The sequence below is a fragment of the Aulonocara sp. 'chitande type north' Nkhata Bay genome, linkage group LG8 (genome assembly GCF_057382095.1).
Source record: "Aulonocara sp. 'chitande type north' Nkhata Bay isolate Kocher_YH1m ecotype deep benthic linkage group LG8, A_spYH_male_GT1.1, whole genome shotgun sequence".
Classification (NCBI taxonomy): Eukaryota; Metazoa; Chordata; class Actinopteri; order Cichliformes; family Cichlidae; genus Aulonocara; species Aulonocara sp. 'chitande type north' Nkhata Bay.
In genome coordinates, this window is record NC_141351.1 from 22,793,514 (window position 1) to 22,808,299 (window position 14,786).

Below are 14,786 nucleotides of genomic sequence, written 5' to 3' on the forward strand. Positions count from 1 at the left end.
GGTAGCACCACCAAAAGTTCAAAAAACAACTGTTACAAGCTTCTATGATAAATAGCATTGCCATAGATTTAGCTGATAAAGAAATACACAATTGGATATATGAAAAAATAATATGTTACCTTACCTGAAGGTGTAGTTTTATCCAAAAAGTACAGAGAGGCGAAGAGCAGCTGCATTCATTTAGGTGATCCTGAAAGAGCGCAAAATTTTCAAAGAAGGCGGACCGTTGTGTAACTCAATAACTTTGTGTTCCCTTTCAGTCGATTCACTCGGTACAACACATAAGTATGGGATATCACGCCCTCGCGTGTCCTGGCTGAAGAAACCTTTATTCACGCCTTTACGGCAGATGACGTGTGATGACACGCGCAAGGCCCCGCCCGCACATATAGCCGCTGCCATCACCGTCATCCCTCAGTTCTTACGCTCTTCACCTCGCTGAGAACACCTCTGCTGAGTTGGGCTAGCTAGCTACTGCTAGTTAGCTCCGTTGTCTGCCAACTTGAACCTAGCTTAACTGCCCCTGTTGGTGTTAGCCTCCACCGCCCAGCTGGTGCGTAGGCTGCCCGCGGAGCGCTATTTTCAAGTTTTTCTTGTGCAGCGTTTCGCTTTGCGTTTTGGGAATGGACTCCAAACCGAAGCGAGCAAAGCAGAAATCTTCTGTTCGCCCCTGTCCTCAGGGATGTGGTTTCTCTTTGCACGACAGCGACCAGCACGATGCCTGCCCTGTCTGCCTGGGGATCGTCCACGCTAGGAGAGCGTTGACGGAGCCCGAAGCTTGTGCGTTTTGTCGCCAGCTCCGACGCTCGACCCTGGAAAGACGGGTGACGTTTGTGGAAAGAGTGCTGGGACGCTCGGCTGTCGCACGGCATGACCCTCTTCTTTCCGAGTCTGGAGCCCCGGCTTCGTCCGAGTCCGAAGACGAAAATTTTCAGGTCGATGTCCCCGCGATTAGCTGGGCTGACCACATGGAATACGTTGACGGGTTAGCCGATGACGGACCGGAACCATGCAGGAGCGCTGACGGGCTTCAGCCTGGGTTGAAGCCCGCCAGCGCTCCCCAGGAAGACGATGACGTGCTGGACATCGGCCTGGACATCCATGGTTTGTCGGAGGATGAGCAGGAGAGCTCATTGTCGACCCAATATGCCGCCGCTGCTGCGCCGGTCGGCCACGATGACACCTCTCTTTTCCCCCTGTTTCGCCGTGCCGCTGAGAAGCTGCAGGTGGACTGGCCCTCTCCTCCACCAGCTCGGAAGCCGTCGCGGTTTGCGGGTTTTTTCCTTCCACCGGAGCCCGCAACGGCCAAAAACTGCCTCCCCATGTTCCCAGACTTTCTCTGCGAGCTAACAGCGTCATGGGACAAACCTCTGTCTACCCGCGTCACTGTGCCCGGCTATGGACAGTACATGGAATTGGACGGCGCCGAGGGAGCTGGTTTAGCTAACCCACCCCCTATGGAGCCGTCTCTGGCTGCTTATCTGGCCCCGTCCCATAACCATGGTGTCGGTGGCCCCGCAACTCTGCCGTCCAAGCACTGCAGATTCTCGGCCTCGCAGCTGGAGAAGATTTATCGGGCTCAGGCCGGCACCGCTCGAGCCATGAGCTCCGTCACCATGCTCCAGACGTACCAAGCAATGTGCCTGGCGGAGCTTGGATCGCTGGTTCCGGAGGACAGCCCGCTGTCACCTCTTCTTAACGAGGTTAGAGTCACCACGGATTACATCCTCCGTGCGTCTCGCTGTGCAGCGCTCTCCCTGGGCAGAGGGATGGCTTCGACAGTGGTGGCGCAGAGGCACCTGTGGCTGACCCTCTCCGACGTCCCTGATAGAGACAGAGCTGTGTATCTGGACGCACCAGTGTCTGCGGCTGGGTTATTCGGACATTCACTTGAAGCCATTCAGGCTAGATTCGATCTGAGGAAGAAGCAGACGGAAGCTCTGCGCGACATCATCCCCAGACGCCAGCCCCAGCCCAAGCCCACTGCTAGCTCTCACAGGCCCGCCGCTCCTCTGACAGCTGGCAAGAGACCGGCGCCCACTGCTGGAGTGGGAGGGCCGCCGGCGAGAGCACGTACTCCGGCCCGAGCTCCACGCCAGTCGGCCTGGGGCAAAGGCCCTCCCCCGGGCCCCCGACGGGACCCGACGCCCGGGAGGAAGAAGCCTCAGCCCTCCTAGCTGTGATTGCGAGTGGGGAAGGGATCCGGCAGCAGGGAGACGCTGCTCTTACCCCTCTGTTGCCGCACAAGAGGTGCCGCTTAAGTTCTGTTCAGGTTGTCAGCCCCAGAAGGCGCTGCACTTCCCTATCGCGGTCTCCCAAGCACATAACCCCTGCACACGGTTCAGATGTGTTGAATGTTCAAGCGACCACATCGAGTGTTCCCGCTGTTTTTCATTGTTATGCCCCGGAAAAGGTGCACCCAACAAAATGTATAAATGTACATGTTCCCATGTTGCAATCAATAAAGAGTGTTGTTTACTCTCAAACAATCTCAAATGCTCAACCTGCAGGCGAAATGAGCCAGGTCAGGCAGGGGATGCAGTCCCCTGCAGACACACTGGGGGGCGACGGCGCCCCGCCGTCAGTGCTGCAGGCCAGCCGGCTGGCTGCTCACTTCCCTCAGTGGCGCGCTTGCGCCCCCTCTCCGTGGGTGCTGCAAACCGTTGCCATGGGTTACCGGTTGCAGTTCCGGGTCAAGCCGCCTCGTTTCCAAAGAGTCGTGAACACGATTGTCAACCCCGAGGCAGCCTTGGTACTCAGAGAGGAAATACAGGCGCTATTACAGAAGAGAGCAATACGGGTGGTCCCCGCTTCGGAGACGGACAAAGGTTGGTACAGCCGTTATTTTGTCATTCCGAAGAAAGGGGGAGGGCTTCGTCCCATCCTCGACCTGCGAGTCTTGAACACGTACCTGCGAACGTACAGGTTCAAGATGTTAACACTCAGACAGCTCCTGAGTGCAGTCGGCCCGGGAGATTGGTTTGCGACAATCGATCTAACAGATGCTTATTTTCATGTCGCTATACACCCGAAACACAGGCAGTTTCTGAGGTTTGCATTCGAGGGCGTAGCCTACGAATACCTAGTGCTGCCGTTCGGGCTGTCGCTCGCTCCCCGCACCTTTACGAAATGTGCCGAGGCAGCGCTAGCGCCCCTCAGGAAGAGGGGCATCCGCATCTTGGCCTACCTGGACGACTGGGCTCTCGTGGCTTGCTCCAGAGAACAGGCGGAGACGCAGCTGTCGCGGGTTCTGTCACACATTCAGACACTGGGGTTCTCTGTGAACTTTCAGAAGAGCTCGCTAATCCCAGGTCAACAGATCGCTTTTCTCGGTCTGGAAATATGCTCTCTTTCCAGCCGCGCACGGTTGTCAGAGCACAGAGTGGCCGCGTTTCATCGCTGCCTCGCTCAATTTCAGCTGGGACGCAGACTGCGTTTCCAGACGATATTGCGCTTGTTGGGCATGATGGCATCTATGATCGCCGTAGTGCCGCTTGGGCTGTTGAAAATGAGAGCGTTTCAACGCTGGACTCTCTCTCACCGTTTGTGTGCTTCGCGTCACCTCCGGAGGAGGCTGCCGGTAACTGCGTCTTGCATGCTAGCTCTCCGTCCTTGGAGGGAGCCCGGGCTACTGCACCAGGGCTCTCGGATTGGGAGGGTGTTGTTTCGCAAGGTGGTGTCCACAGATGCTTCCCTAAGTGGGTGGGGAGCGCTGTGCGAGGGTGCGTCAGTGAGAGGGATCTGGTCCGCGGCTCAGCGCCAGCTGCACATCAACCACTTAGAGCTGTTAGCAGTGTTCTTAGCTCTAAAGCGTTTCCGTCCAGTCCTGCAGGGCCAGCATGTCTTAGTCAGGACGGACAATTCAACAGTGGTGTCTTATATAAACAGGCAGGGAGGAACACGCTCTCTTCCCCTGTTGCAGCTGTCTCGCTCTCTGCTGTTATGGTGCAGTGTTCATTTTCTGACTCTGAGAGCCACCCATGTCCCGGGCCACCTGAACCTGGGGCCGGACCTTCTCTCCAGGGGGGGTCCTCTGGTGAGAGAATGGAGGTTACACCCTTCAATAGTGGCTCAGATTTGGGATCTATTTGGCGAGGCGCAAATAGATCTTTTTGCTTCCAGGGTGAATGCTCACTGCCCCCTGTACTTCTCCATAATCGACCACGATGCACCCTTGGGCTTGGACGCGCTAGCGCACCAATGGCCAGACGTGCTCCTGTATGCATTTCCCCCAGTGGAAATGATATCTCCAATTCTGGAGAGGGTGCGTCGGCATTCCCTCTCTCTGATCCTGGTGGCCCCTTGGTGGCCCGCGAAGTCGTGGTATGCAGAAATAATCAGCCTGCTTGCAGCAAGTCCTTGGCAGCTTCCTCTCCGCAGGGATCTCCTCTCTCAGGCGGGGGGGGGAAGTGTTTCATCCGCGCCCGGATCTGTGGCACCTTCATGCTTACCTGCTGAGAGGTTAAACTTGGTTGCTAAGGGTCTGCCACCTAGTGTGGTAGCGACGATTCAGAGCGCCAGGGCCTCGTCTACTAGAGGCTTGTACGCTTACAAATGGCGAGCCTTCGAGCGATGGTGCCAGGTCCGCCACACTCTCCCATTTCAGTGCTCTATTGTGGATGTTTTGACATTCCTGCAGGAGCTGTTGGATAAAGGCCTTTCGTTTTCGACGATCAAGGTTTATTTAGCGGCTATATCTGCTTGTCATATCGGTTTTGACGGGGTGACACCAGGTGCGCATCCCCTCGCCGTGCGTTTTCTGAAAGGGGTTCGCCGGCTGAGGCCCGTGCTTAAGTCCAGTGTCCCGGCTTGGGACTTGTCTTTGGTGCTGGAGGCCCTTTGTGGCCCTCCGTTTGAACCCGTTGAGTCGGTAGATATGAAACTTCTTTCGTATAAGACCGCATTACTTCTCGCTTTGGCCTCGGCGAAGCGAGTGGGGGACCTTCATGCGCTGTCTGTGCATCCTGCCTGCACACAGTTTTCTCCTGATGGCCGCAAGGTCGTATTGCGTCCGAATGCCGCCTATCTTCCCAAGGTCATGCCTGCATCTTATAGTTCAATGGAGTTTGAGTTGCTGAGCTTTTGCTCCCCTCCTTTTGAATCTGAGGAGCAGAGGAGGGTGCATTCTCTTTGTCCGGTGCGTGCACTACGCACCTACATTGAGCGCACTCGGGATGTGCGTTTGTGTGACCAGTTGTTTGTCTGCTTCGCTAATCCGAATAGAGGTAGGGCTCTGTCCAGACAGAGGCTGTCCCACTGGATTGTAGAAGCTATCTCGCTGGCATACAGCACCGGAGGTTTTGCGTTGCCCCACGGGGTGGGAGCTCATTCCACCAGGGGGATGGCGACCTCATGGGCTCTTTTTAGAGGGGTGCCTGTGGCTGATATTTGTGCAGCGGCTAATTGGGCGTCGCCGCACACTTTTGTGCGGTTTTATCGGTTGGACGTTACAGCCCCTTCGGTGGCTCATGCTGTCCTTTCTGCTGGGTCTACCACTCACTAAGGATGTGGTGGTCCCGTTCCGGTTCGGTGGCTGCTCTGCGGGGCGTGTATATAGGTCCCATACTTATGTGTTGTACCGAGTGAATCGACTGAAAGGGAACGATTAGTTATGTCTATAACTTCTGTTCCCTGAAGGAGAGGAACGAGGTACAACACAGGGTGGCCCCACTGAGCAGTTGGCTCGGTGAAGAGCGGCTATCGAACTGAGGGATGACGGTGATGGCAGCGGCTATATGTGCGGGCGGGGCCTTGCGCGTGTCATCACACGTCATCTGCCGTAAAGGCGTGAATAAAGGTTTCTTCAGCCAGGACACGCGAGGGCGTGATATCCCATACTTATGTGTTGTACCTCGTTCCTCTCCTTCAGGGAACAGAAGTTATAGACATAACTAATCGTTCTTGTGACAAAGACTGCTTTGAGAGAAAATAATTTAGGTTCACCACACGAATAATAATTGCAGTAACGCTGGAGTGCTACATTTGCGTTGAATGAGATTAAAAATAATGTTTAAGCTTAAAGAGGGGCTTGAATTTATTTCTTTGACTTTACAAATACTTAAGTGCAAAAATGTACTCCTCCTACCCCCAGTGCCCCAACAAACTCATTCATTTTGTGTTCAGAATCAGCCTCTGCTGGTTTTGAATAATTTTAGGTTTACACAAAGAAAATCAAATTAATTTGGTATTTTTTAATTGCATTTGTGAACAACTAACATAATTTGCATGTGTTCTTTGAAAGGAGGACCTGAATCTGTTTTTTGAGTGCACTTTCTCCAAAGTAATGACACCTACTGCTCCTCTCACAAAACACCTTAGCCTCAGCTATTGCAACCCTCACACAGTGACACTGAAATTATAGCTTAAAGAAGACCCATTACTATCATATATAGGGTGGATGCTTTCAAATATTAAGATAGTTAATTCAGTTTCATTTAAATTTTGTTTCTATAATGCCAAATCACAAGAACAGTTGCCTCGAGGCACTTTATATTGTAAGGTACAGATGCTACAATAATACAGAGAAAACAGAAAAAAAAAACACAAAAATCAGACAATTTCCTGTGAGCAAGCGCTTTGGCAGCAGTGGGAAGGAAAAACTCCTCTTTAACAGGAAGAAACCTCCAGCAGAACAAGGCTCAGGAAAGGGGCAGCCAACTAGTGCGACCAGTTAGGGGTGAGAGGAGGAAGACAGGACAAAGAAATGCTGTGGAAGAGAGCCAGAGATTAATAATAACTAATGCAGAGTGGTGTAAAAGCTGAATTGTGTAGGTAATCATGTGGGTCAAAAACTCCGGCTTCAGAGTACTCTGAAAGCTCTGTTTTAGACATTTTTTCTACTCTTTGCTCTGTATGATGTCCGTTTGCAAAAAGCAGCCTATCTGCTGACAGGAATTTCTTATGTATTTTACATATTTGAACCTCGAAGTAATAGCCTTTGTCTGTTAGAAACAATGGTTAAAATGGTGTTCAACTGTAATCTATATTTATTTTGTAATTTACATTTAAAATGAATTATTTATTTATAGTTTTTAACAAAAGACAGTTCTCATGTAAGTCCATAGTGTTTCTATCAGCTCAAAGTTGAAAAATTGACGTCCAACCACGGAGGTAACACGTTGACCTCTTACGTGACAACAACGTAACACTAGAACACGCCCCTTCAGTCGTTGTTTCCGGTTGCATTTTTTAAATATCCAGGGGGACTTTTCAGGCAGCTCTAAAGGGAGTAGTTACTCTTTGACTAAATGCACTTCCAAATAATACATACTCGGCGTCTATAACGACTTACTTGAAAAATGTTTAACAATGGTCTCGAAATGTCGCCATTTCATTATCTAATGTTGGTTTAATGCATGTATAAAGCGTCGTTGTGCTTTCTCGCGCCCCCTACTGGTGCCCTTCCGATGGAAACCTCCAAAACATAAGAAATGGCCATCCAACAAATTACGCATGCGCAGTAGTCAGCGCTTTAAAACAAGTCTTGAGGAGGGAACGTGAAGACAGTTGCAGGTGGACTTGAATAATAGTCGATGTAAGCTGAAAACGTATAAAAGCGTGTTGGTAAAAAGCAGGTACGTGTGAATTATGAATATCACAATGCGTACGTTACAGCCGGCCCTCTGCGGGCGCGCGGTTTGTCCGTTTAACTAACCGGTTAGCGTTAGCCACCTAGCTAGCTGTTATTGTTTTTTCGTGATTCCGCGAGAACCAAAATGGAGGAGATGGCTGATGCCAGTGTCCTACACAGCCACTCCCGAGTCCTTGTTTGAAGCCTCCACACTGAAATGTCGACCCAGGTGCATTATTAATGGGTCAAATTCCCATCAAACGCCCGAGTTTGTTACCAAATCAGCGTGTCTGTGTTTGCACTGCTGTGCTAGTATAGCTTAGCTTCAGTTTTCAAACCCGGCGAGCATTTTTTTTTGTAAAATGTGCCCCCAAATCATACAGTTTAACCGTGTAGTCCTCTTTGATTTGTCCAACCGTTACAAGCCCGTGTATGTTTTTTACCCCAAGCGCAAAGACTGTGTACTCTATGAAATAAACACACAGGAGGAGCCAGACGGATGAATTTGTCCTTTGTTTTTGCAGGACAGTAGCTTCGAGTTCACATGTGAAGTTGCTGCTGGTTGAATCTCAGGATGAAAAGTCGTCGTTGTGTTCGCCATGACTCTGAGGTCCACGCTGTATCCAAACACGCGATTCAGGCAGCACGCTGATGCCGGGGTCGTCACCGTTAGCCCCGTGAGCCTCAAGAGGGAGTCCTGCGACTTTGTTATAGATGTTCAAGACGTGCAGAGGGGCGAGATCCCAATCAAATCAAAGGACTTAGACCAGAATTACATGACAAGCAAGGTTGCCCTCGCTGCCACTGTTGCAGAGGTAGTTCAAGGAGACACTAAACCTGTGGGGGTACTGTCCCCTGTCAGACCAATGGGGGGTGAGGGAACCCCGGTGAAAGGTAAACCCCTCTCTGTTGACAATATGGAAAACCCTCAGATGGCTGTGAACAATAACTCAAAGGATGCCGGTGCTGATGAAAGTGCGAAAGGGGTTGTACCTGGAGTGCTTGGCACCGCATCCATCGAACTCTCATCTGAGGGTAAGTGGAGGAACATCAGGAAGACCCCTGCCAACCCTCACACACAGGCCAACTGCCTCCGTCAGATTCTCCTCCTCCAGCTGGACCTCATTGAACAACAGCAACAACAGCTCCAGTCCAAGGACAAGGAGATAGATGAGCTCAAAGCAGACAAAGAGACGGTACGTTAAAGTCTTGGCCCGTCTTAATGTGTTTTCTGTCACTTTTTCCTTCTTTATCCCAGAAATGTTGCTTTTTTCCACACTCATGTCTTCCTTCTTTTGCAGCTGCTTGCACGTATTGAGCGAATGGAGCGCCGCCTTCAGCTCACAAGGAAGGACCCACCCCGTGATAAGCGCCTTTTCCAGCCCTTGGAGCCATGGACCCCTGACAAAGAGGACATGTGGGATCTGGAGCTCGAGAGTCCACAGCCTGACCCAGCCACGCCACTCATCTTCAGTCGGGGTGGCAAAGGTCATAAAAGGTACAATAAACGCCAGCAGAGGCAGCACAAGTGTTTGTTCCTGTTCCACATAATAAAGTGAAAAAATGTTCTGTATAATTTGGTCTATTCAGACTTTGTCCACGTTATTAAAGGAAAATGAGGTGACATTTTTCTGCATACGAAAGACCAAAAAGATTTTAACCGTCCTCCAAAGGGAAACTGCCATTATTTATTTCCTAAATATCCAGAAATAATGGGGAATTGATACTGTTAGATAAGATGCCGCAGACTTGTTGCCTGCACTGTATGTAGACCACTTGCATTTCCAAAGGCCAATTTCCATTTTATGTCTTTCATTTTTAGGAAATCTTGCTTTGGTGATACAAAAGTGCAAAAATCTCGAGGTAAAAGTGCCAAGTTGAGCCCGCAGAAGCCCGAAATTGAGCCTGGCTCTCCTAATCAGAGAGAGCTACGCAGCAAGGAAACCCCAGAGAAGACTGTTCCCACGAGGGCAGAAAGGGACGGTTTGCTCCTTTGCAAAGAGGAGGCTGAACTGAGCTGCCAGATGGAGGATCTCCCCTTCATGTCAACGACAGAGATGTATCTGTGTTGCTGGAACCAACCTCCTCTGTCCCCCCTGCGTGAGACTTCCCCGAAAAAGGAGGAAGAGGTGGCCAGTGAGTGGACTCCTCATGTAGTACATGATATGCTGATTGTTTGTAAGCCTAACCTATATCCCACCTTCAATCACTTTATCCTTCAAAGTGTCCTGAACAAAATATCTATGAATAAACTCTTCTCCCTGCTTCTGTTCACCTCCTAGTCCCATCTTGGAGGGAAAATATAATAGAGCCGCTGAATGAAGACTCCTCCTTTAATCCCCCTGAGGTGAGAGACGCATCTGAAAAGAAACTTGTACCTCCTAAAATGAACTCACATCAGATCCAAATGAATTTTTAACTCACAATTCACTTCTGTTTCCCCTCAAGCCGCTAGACGACGGCGTGTTTTTGAAACGTCACTCAAAGCTCGAGTTGGATGAGAAGAGGAGGAAAAGGTACCGGTCGCTGACTTAAACTTGGTTTAACATTTTAACAAATGCATTTCTTGAGTGTTGAGCGGTATGGGTGCTGGAGTAAACTGCAACAACCTGTATTGGATAAATTTTATCTAAATTTTGATTATTAAATAGTTTTGATGAGCATTTTCGGAGACTTGGTCTAAACTGAGCCCTGGATTTAAATATTAAAGACCAGAGTATGAATAAACATCAAGGTCTGTTCTGCTCTCATTGTTGAAGAATGCCAAAGTATCCCCCACCCCATTTTAATGAATGAAAGCTGAAGGTGTGATATTATCAGCGATGTTGAGCTTTTAATGCTTATATAAATCAAATTAAATAATGTCAATCTGCATACCAAAATAGTGATTTTTTTTTTTTTATGTATTTATTTATTTTTTGCCATAATTGAGCAGCCCCACTACCACCTGTCTCTCACTCTTTACTTTTCCTGTCATGTAAACGAATCCTGCGTGTTTCTAGATGGGATATCCAGCGAATCAGAGAGCAGCGCATGTTCCAGCGTCTGCAGCAGCGCATGAACAGGAAGAAAGTTGTCCAGGAGACCGAGCCGGAGTTGTCGTCCTTCTATCCCGACACCGAAGATGGTACATCTTCAGTATTAGAGCAGTGTAATTCTTAAATCAAACCAGGAGATTTTCATTCTTAATTTTAATTCTTAATTCTCTTCCAGTTGAAAGTATAGTGATCACTCCCTTCTTGCCTGTGGTTGCATTTGGTCGGCCTCTGCCTAAACTCTCACAACAGTAAGTTAAAAGTTTTTTGTTTTGGGCTTTTCCTTTATTAATATACAAACTGTTAATAATATTGGTGGATTATCTTTATATATGGCCAAAGCTTCCAATAATAAGCTCAGCATATGTACAAGTGCTCTCTGTGAGGTTAAAGCTCAGGCACTACTTTGCTTCTGTGTCAGTAGGGCCATATATCCTTAATATGGTTGAGTGAGCACAGCAGCCCCACTCACCTGCTGTTCAACCTGCCTGTTTGGCTCACATGGTAACAGAAATTTGCCTCTAACTGAACAAACATCATAGCTAAAATCTTTGTGTAGTCTGAGTTTCATTTAAGACAAAACATCAAATGAAGTGAAGGCCATTTTCACAGTCCACCTCTTCCCCTGCTGTATTTCTTCTGTAATTTATTGCAGGCCTGTATTCATTTAAAGCTGGGATAAAATGATTTAAATGGAACCTAATGCAGTCCATTTTTTTTTTTTGTCCTTGGACTATCACAGTAGCTTTGATGATTAACAGTTACATATCCTTATCTTATACGGTGCTTTGGTGCAGCCCATCAGTTTGAAACAAGCTCCCTTTGAGCCAGGAGTTAAATAATTATTATAAACAAAACAAACAAACTTTAAATAAATAAATTATATTTTAATAAAGCTGCTAAAGGACACCACTCACCCCACTCCAGTGAAAAATGAACAGACACCAGAGGGTTTAATATTATTATTCAGTGATGGTATGTTGATAAGGCCATTAAGCATCTGTTTTATGTGCAATTCACTCACATATCTCATCTTTTCAACATTTAGTCTCTAATAAATATTGTAGTTTTACCACTATATTGTCTGGCCTTCGTAAACAAAAGGTTTGAAGTTTTGGTATACGCCGATGCTTTTATAAGAACCTGAAGCTGTTTTTAATATCAGCATCTGTCATTGTAACTCTGTGTGTGTAGCATATATATGATATAAAATGAGAAAAAGCAGCAGGAGCATTCCAGTTATTTTCACTCGTCTTTACTCTTGAACTGAGGGTCGACTGTCCGTTGTTTTCTCTCCAGGAACTTTGAGCTGCCTTGGCTGGATGACCGCAGCCGGTGCCGCATTGAGGTTCCCAAAAAACACACGCCTCACCGGACCTGCAGGAAGTGAAGCCCTTAAAAAAACAGCAGCAGTGGTGGGAGAAGAAGATGATTATGATGATGCTCCACACCCAGATTAAAAAAAACAAAACAAAAAAATTTGCTGGTGTGGCAGGGAGTCGCATCACTAGTCGCTTTGTTTAACTGTCACTGTTGCTTTTGCTCTCCTGAGTTTTGGTAAAGGATGGACGATATCTGCAGGGCAGGGTGTCCTTGATGTTTTCGGTCTCTTAAAAGAGAGGCTGAGCCCTCCATGCCAGAAGATTACAGCCCTCAAGTCAGCAGCTGTTCATAATTACACATTTACCAAGAGTTACATGCATGTCCTGATACTTTTTTGGTGGATCTGCACCACAGACGTAAAAAAGACCCGTAGACTTAATCAAACAGATGTGGTGTTTCTGTCGTGTTATATGGGGTCGGTAGTATTAAGGGACAAGCTGAGGAGCTCTAATCTTTGTGCATACGTGTAGAGGGAACGATTTAAAGCCACTTTGACTGAAAATAGAGCTTCGCGAGCAATGCAGCTGCATCCTTTTCGCTTGGGTCGTGTCACCGCGCCTGTTCTCCCCGCATCAATGTCGTGCTGTGTATTGCCTATATCGATTGCACACGACTGCATTAAGATTTTATCGATGTTAGGTGTGATTATTGGGAGTTTTGAGCCAGCATGATTTCATATATATGCATATATATATATAAAATAATCGAGCCAATCCAGTGTAAGGTGAAAAATGTAAACAATCAGATGATTGGGTTTGAGAACAAAGGTACAGGAAATTATTCGGGTGGTAAACTTGGCGTCGAATTCAGTAACCTGTCCCCTTTTTTTGTTGTTGTTGTTTTGGTTTTTTTTTTTTTTTTTTGGTTTTGTTTCTGTTAGTTCCTTTTTTTATGTGAGATGCATGGACTCTCTTTAGCTGTTTCCAAATGATAAAAAATAAAAAGGTATTAGCATGGCTTTGCCCCAAAATGGAGAATAATCTCTGCTCATTGGGCTACAAAAATACTGTCTTGAAAGCATGACCTTTGGCCGCTCAGTTCGGCCGATCTGATAATAACAAGGTTTGATTTTTGATCTTGATTTTTCTCTTTTGTTTCCAATAAAAAAAAAAAAAAAAGCTTGTGTCCAGTAAATATACAATTTAGGTGTACGCATCAGACTCCTGACATTCACGGGAGCCGTTTTAGAAAATGAAGCTTTCTAGCTGTAGTCTGTGCACGCTCTTTAACACGCTGCCAGTTAATCTCTCCCTCTGCGAGTTCATCTCAGTCACAGTCGCAGTGTTTGGTTTCTGCAGGTTTTCCTCTTCGCTGTGTTCTCTCAGCCTCTTCTACATTTGATGCAACAGCTTTCTGCAGCTTCAATTTTTTTCAGCTGCTCAGTGTGCACCTGCATATGCGGCACATTCTGGAAATACAAAGTCAGTTTTTGTTTTTTGTTTTTTCCTGTTGTTTTTCTGTACATAGCTTTCAGAAACAAATGTACATAAAACATTGCTGTTATTTTTTTATTATTTAATGTTGGAAGTGTTGAGTACATCAATATCGTTCTATGATTGTAAGTTGACAAATTGACAGTTTTGAAAGTAAAACTTTTTTTGGAATAAAATGAATATGTCTATCATATGTGGATGTGGTTATTTGATAGGGATGAAGTGGGTACAAATGTACACTAGGAGGTTGTTTATGAAAAATACATAAAGCTATTTTTTCCATACATAGCACAAAAACTGTTTAGATTTAACTGTGTACAACTTCAGCCTCATCTCCTTTATCTGTGCCTGTGATCCTGACGACTGGAGTAGAGAGGAAGTATAACTGAAAATTTCCAGGTGTTAACAGGTCATTAACAAGCTCCTCCCATGTAGTTTTGGGCTGTTCGTTCTCATGATCATCCCACCCCTGGCTGGTCCTTTTACTGCACCAGCAGTGTGTTTGGGATGATTGTCATGCTTACAAATGAAGCTGTTCTAGATGATATTGCATGGATCAAAAAATGACCGTACTTTTTTTAATTCCATCAATTTTCACAAGATCTATAACGCCACTGTCTGAAATTCATCCCCAAACCACCACAGAGCCTCCACCATGTTTCAGAGATGACTGTAGACTCACAGTTGTACCTCAGTCTGGACTAAAACTTCAGATATTTAAAATCGCTCTGTAAGACGACCTGCTGATTTTGAGCCCAGTTCTTGTGTAATCTGCCTTTTCTCCCTTGGAGTAGATGGATCAACTGAAGGGTCAGAGTCATTTCTCAGGTCTGGCATCAGGTGGACTTTTCCCTTTATCTGCCAGATATTTTTAGGCCTTCCACTTCATCTTTTGTGCACCGCTTGTCCACTTTCCTCATTGTTCTTACAGACACGCTGCACACCATGCCCAGATATGCCAGGTTTTCAGCTGGTAGCTCTTTGGGAATCACCTTGTTGGTATAAAATTTTATATCACTCAAACTGTTGTTTCTGGTACTTTGTAGATTCAGCTAAAGAAATGGGACCAAAGTCTTTGATCTTATGACTGCTAGTAACAAAGTACCTAAATATACAACTTAAAACTGGTTCTTTGTTGTGTGTTTTGTGTAAACACTGAATCAGGAGACTTTTTTTATGCTTGCATGGTTCATAGGTCAGTGTTAAGTGGGTGAACATAGGAAGAAACATTCCTCTGCAATTGATCAGGTACAAGGACTGGATGGGAAATGAGTGAAAAAGCAGCCAATGTCCAAAGAAAAACTTTAAAAGACATCGAGAAAGGCCTGGAGAACTGGTGCTGAAGAACACCTTAAAAAATACTGG

General features: G+C 47.0%; 2 protein-coding genes across 5 annotated transcripts in view; one reads left to right on the plus strand and one right to left on the minus strand.

Moving 5' to 3' along the window:
* The window catches only part of LOC147323778 (uncharacterized), a 4,703-nt gene extending 2,550 nt beyond the window's left edge, over positions 1-2,153 (minus strand). The window contains exon 1 of the mRNA XM_086304354.1: positions 125-2,153. Within this exon, the coding sequence (XP_086160480.1) occupies positions 125-176 (52 nt within the window). The 5' untranslated portion in view covers positions 177-2,153. The remainder of the gene's footprint in view (positions 1-124) is intronic.
* A 542-nt stretch (positions 2,154-2,695) lies between these two features.
* msl1b (MSL complex subunit 1b) lies at positions 2,696-13,612 on the plus strand. Of its 4 annotated transcripts, none has more exons than XM_086304351.1 (9): positions 2,696-2,828; positions 8,095-8,766; positions 8,872-9,068; positions 9,393-9,748; positions 9,853-9,917; positions 10,019-10,086; positions 10,573-10,697; positions 10,784-10,856; positions 11,905-13,612. In XM_086304351.1, exons 2-9 carry the CDS (start codon positions 8,170-8,172, stop codon positions 11,993-11,995), a joined length of 1,572 nt encoding a protein of 523 aa, XP_086160477.1. In that variant the 5' UTR covers positions 2,696-2,828; positions 8,095-8,169; the 3' UTR covers positions 11,996-13,612. The 4 variants fall into 4 exon arrangements, with proteins under 4 accessions (XP_086160477.1, XP_086160476.1, XP_086160479.1 ...); XM_086304350.1 differs by lacking the exon at positions 2,696-2,828 and adding an exon at positions 7,181-7,574; XM_086304353.1 differs by lacking the exon at positions 2,696-2,828 and adding an exon at positions 7,182-7,574 and having other exon boundaries at positions 9,393-9,706.
* Positions 13,613-14,786: the final 1,174 nt, after the last annotated feature.